This window comes from Somniosus microcephalus, chromosome 18, assembly GCF_052327205.1.
Source record: "Somniosus microcephalus isolate GS21.2 chromosome 18, FLI_Smic_1.0, whole genome shotgun sequence".
Lineage (NCBI taxonomy): Eukaryota > Metazoa > Chordata > Chondrichthyes > Squaliformes > Somniosidae > Somniosus > Somniosus microcephalus.
Window position 1 is genome coordinate 72,476,575 of NC_141004.1, and position 4,462 is coordinate 72,481,036.

A 4,462-nucleotide genomic window follows, 5' to 3' on the forward strand; every position below is an offset into this window, starting at 1 on the left:
GGGCCAAATGGCCTCCTTCGGTTGCATCATTCTGTACATTTTTCAATAGAAAAGTCAAATTATGCCTTTGTGCATAATCATATTATAGCTTTTATTTTTGAAAGTGATTCCAATACCAACTATATGACAAATTTGAACAGATTTTAAATGAGATAGTGAGAGGGAGACGGATAGAGCAAAGAACACAACAGATCCAGTCATCATTCGAAGTTTTTACTTTCCCCCTAAATCTCAGAGGGTCTTTCGATGGCCATTTAATTTTGAAATTTCAGTCAAGCCGAGCTGGTTAATTATCAGTTATTTGCAGACAACCAATCAGAGGCCAATTGCAACTCCAAACATTCTACTTACCGGAGCGTCAGTAACAGATGGAGTGAAATGCACTCCTGGCCCAACTTTAGGTCAGGTACTTCCATGACCTCCTCCCCAAATAACACCCCTTTAAATAATGGGCAGAGTAGAAACGACAGCACCTTATACAGGACATGTGGTATATTAAACCAGATCACTCCCATTAAAAACACTGATATGGTCATTCTCCGGGTTTATTCATGGCAGTTTATACATTACACAGCTAATACAGCACATTTATTGATTACTGCTACTGGAATGTGGCTTTCAGTATTCCTCCCCATCCTCTTCTTCCTCCAGAGAGTCTGCTCCCACCTCCTCGTAGTCCTTCTCTAAAGCAGCCAGGTCTTCCCGTGCCTCAGAGAACTCTCCCTCTTCCATCCCCTCACCCACATACCAATGGACAAACGCACGCTTGGCATACATCAGGTCAAACTTGTGATCCAGGCGAGCCCAGGCCTCGGCGATGGCAGTCGTGTTGCTCAGCATACAGACGGCACGCTGAACCTTGGCCAGGTCCCCGCCAGGCACCGCAGTGGGAGGCTGGTAATTGATCCCAACCTGACAACCAGAGAGCAAAAGTAGTGTTAGATAAAACTGATGGAATATCCATTCTTCGCACAGAACAGTTCAATTACACAGGGGACTGCGGAGTTTTACACAAAACTACTACTGTACCACCCATCAACTCCATTCCTGCGTCAGCGTTGGCGAGCCAGCCCGCCCAACAGCAATGTGAAGCAGTCAGTCATTCACCTGCCGTCCAGGTGAAGCAACAGCAGTGAAAAGCAAGTAAACTCGGAATTTATAAAGTAACCAAGCGCAAAGAGGAAAGGTCTCAACAGCCTTTCCCAATTGTTATGGGAATATCAATTTTTACTTTAACGTGAGTAACCACTAACCTGTTACTAGGATGACTCTCCCATGGGCCATCTTTGAAACGAGACAGATTTCTCCTGGGAATAAATCAGGTTAGCTTTGCCCGTTTGCCTTAAGTGGCTGTCAGGAAAGAGCAGAATCCCCGACTGTCTCCCCACCTCCCTCCAAACCAGGGCCACTGAAGATCAACTTGCAGCAGCAACCAGTCGTCAAACCCTTCATTCAAGATGTGGGTGTCACCAGCAAGGCCAGCATAGATTGCCCCTCCCTAGCAGCAGATTTCCTTCCCTAAAAAACGACAATGAACCAGGTGGGTTTTTACGACAATCCGACAGCTTCAGGGTCACTTTTACTGATCCCAGCTTTCTATTGCTGGATTCTCAAACAGCCATGGTGGGATTTGAACTCACGACCTGGGGCCTTGGCCGGCTGGACTGGGTCAGCAGCACTCTGCGAAGCAGACTGTGCCAGCAGAGAGACCCTGCCAAATAGCACTTCTCCTGGTCTAACTACAGCTACAAGTTAACTTGGGTCAGATTTGGGCTCCGCTTCAGCGAGAATGGATTCCAATGGCTGGGGTTTACGCCTCCCTTCCCTGAGTGGCGACACTCACCTTGAACCCAGTGGGGCACCAGTCCACAAACTGGATCGAGCGCTTAGTCTTGATGGTGGCAATGGCGGCATTGACGTCCTTGGGCACCACATCTCCTCGGTACAGCATGCAGCACGCCATGTACTTGCCGTGACGGGGGTCACACTTTACCATCTGGTTGGTGGGCTCGAAGCAAGCATTGGTGATCTCTGACACAGACAGCTGCTCGTGGTAGGCCTTCTCAGCGGAGATGATGGGTGCGTACGTGACCAATGGGAAGTGGATACGAGGGTAGGGGACCAGGTTAGTCTGGAACTCTGTCAGGTCCACATTCAAGGCCCCATCAAAGCGCAGTGAGGCGGTGATTGACGACACTATCTGGCCAATCAGACGGTTGAGATTGGTGTACGTGGGACGATCTATATCTAAGTTTCGACGGCAGATGTCATAAATTGCCTCGTTGTCCACCATGAAAGCACAGTCCGAGTGCTCCAAGGTGGTGTGGGTGGTGAGGATAGAGTTGTATGGCTCGACCACAGCAGTGGAGATCTGAGGCGCTGGGTAAATAGCAAATTCCAGCTTGGATTTCTTCCCATAGTCGACGGACAAACGCTCCATCATCAGGGAGGTGAAGCCGGAGCCTGTGCCTCCCCCAAAACTGTGGAATATCAGGAAACCCTGGAGGCCCGTGCACTGGTCTGACTGCAAAGGGAAAGAAGGATGTTTAGTTAGTCAGTGTCAACATTCAGCATTACAGCTTGCTCCTACCAGCCAGCAGTAAACCAAGAATATCAGGCTAAAAGGATCAAGGGATATGGGGAGAAGGCAGGGACAGGGTACTGAGTTTGGATGATCAGCCATGATCTCATTGAATGGCGGAGCAGGCTCGAGTGTCTGTCTCTCGCCACACTTTCTATATATTGCCAAAGATCTTGTGCATGCCACACACTTCCTCTCCACAAGCTTCACTTCCGGAGTTATGATTCTGAAACCTGCATGTCAGCGTTTATAGTAGCCAAACACCGTGTCAACATTTCACCGTCACGGTCTGTCAATGAACCAGTCAGTGCTTTATTTACTCAAATTAAAATTTCTAATACAGATAAAAAAAGTTTTTAAACAAAAGTCAACAAAGTTATGTTTCACAGTAACAGTTTCCCATTTAACTGTCTTGTGTTTTTGATGTCTTCATTCATTTTTTTTAAATTTTTTATAAATACAAAGACGCATGTCTCAATCGCCCAGGCTCAAACCCTCCAGTTTGAGCACATACAGGTTGCATCATTTCACAGACAACATTCGGCCTCTAAATCGGTTTGGTCATTTTTCCCAAAATGATTCGAAGAAAAGCTAGAGGACAAATTTCAACTTTAAACCAGCTAGAATTTAGATTGGGTGTTCAAAAAACCAAGGAGGCCATATGTGAAATAGAAATGACCAACTACAGCGATGCCAAAAGCCCAAGGATCTCTCCATGGAACCAAACCTCAGCATTCAAAGATATATAGATAGATATATATCTCCTCAAACTCAACATGACCAGTAGGTTTCTGTTGCTGTGTACTTTTATAGGAAGTCACAGCTATGCCCAGTACTTCAAAAATGGCCGTGTTGTGGGCTGTGTGTGTGACGAGGACACAAACCTTCTGGTACAGGCAGTCATTTCAACACAAAGCACACACTGGTGTGGCTGGTGATCTGACATGGGGAGGGGGTGGTGACTAGGAGACAGGAGTGTTCCACAGGGGTCTGTGCTGGGACTGCTCTTCCACGTAGAGTAAATCAAGCTCTTGGGACCTAGCAATTGAGGGGACATGGGAAACTGTGACAAGGACTGAAGGAGAGCACAGGCGGATGACAAATGCTGTTCAATGGGATGTTTGGAAGAACAGAGAAAGGACATTCACTTTCAATGGGAAGATTTTAAAATGGGGTCAAGGAGCAGGGAACAGGTCAGAAGAGGCACACAAGTATCTGACTAGTTCACAGAGCATTCCCCTGTACTGCCCACCCATGATACTCACCAACTTGCGGACCCGCTCCAGCACGATGTCGATGATCTCCTTCCCAACAGTATAATGTCCTCGGGCATAGTTGTTGGCAGCATCTTCCTTTCCTGTGATCAGCTGTTCCGGGTGGAAAAGCCGACGGTAAATCCCACTCCTGACCTCGTCTAGAAGAGAGAAGGTAATAAAGGACAGTCAACAGATGAAAGCATTGCCCATAGAAAGGAAAAAAAAGAGGAACACCACTCCAGGAAGGGTGTTGAAATAGACAAGGACAAAGTGGAAAGAGAACTAGGAGTCAGTCAGGACTCCGAATCGGAGCACCAGAGGCAGAGCTGAGCCATGAGACTGATCCCCAAGGTCAGGGCCCGAGTTATGTGGGAGGATTGGAGAGAATCAGGCTCTTCAGCCCAAAGGAGGTGTCTTGAGAGGTGACCCGAGCTAAACCAGCAGAGAAGGGGAATTCAGAATATTACTTGAAGTCAAACAGTGGAAGGTCAGTCAAGGGGCACAGGTTCAAACTGGTAAACATTGTGGCTGTCTGCTCAGAGAAGACAAAAAAATAACAGAAATTGTGGGGAACCAAGTGTCTAATGAGAGTGAGGAACTTAGAAATTAGTATTGGTAAAGACAA

At 47.2% G+C, this 4,462-nt stretch overlaps 1 protein-coding gene across 1 annotated transcript; it reads right to left on the reverse strand.

Annotated features, from left to right (window-relative positions):
- Nucleotides 1-531: 531 nt before the first annotated feature.
- Nucleotides 532-4,004, reverse strand: LOC147105377 (tubulin alpha-8 chain). The gene is made up of 3 exons (XM_086011673.1): nt 3,847-4,004; nt 1,844-2,524; nt 532-912 (listed from the first exon to the last, which is right to left on the reverse strand). The coding sequence occupies exons 2-3, from the start codon at nt 2,441-2,443 to the stop codon at nt 619-621; spliced, it is 894 nt and encodes a 297-aa protein (XP_085867799.1). The 5' UTR covers nt 2,444-2,524; nt 3,847-4,004; the 3' UTR covers nt 532-618.
- Nucleotides 4,005-4,462: the final 458 nt, after the last annotated feature.

Bases quoted from the DNA above. Each gene is read 5' to 3' on its own strand.
- LOC147105377 (XM_086011673.1), bottom strand. From the start codon at position 2,443: ATGATGGAGCGTTTGTCCGTCGACTATGGGAAGAAATCCAAGCTGGAA. The intron at 913-1,843 runs GTGAGTGTCGCC...TCTGGTTGTCAG, and splicing joins GGTGCCCCACTGGGTTCAAG to GTTGGGATCAATTACCAGCC.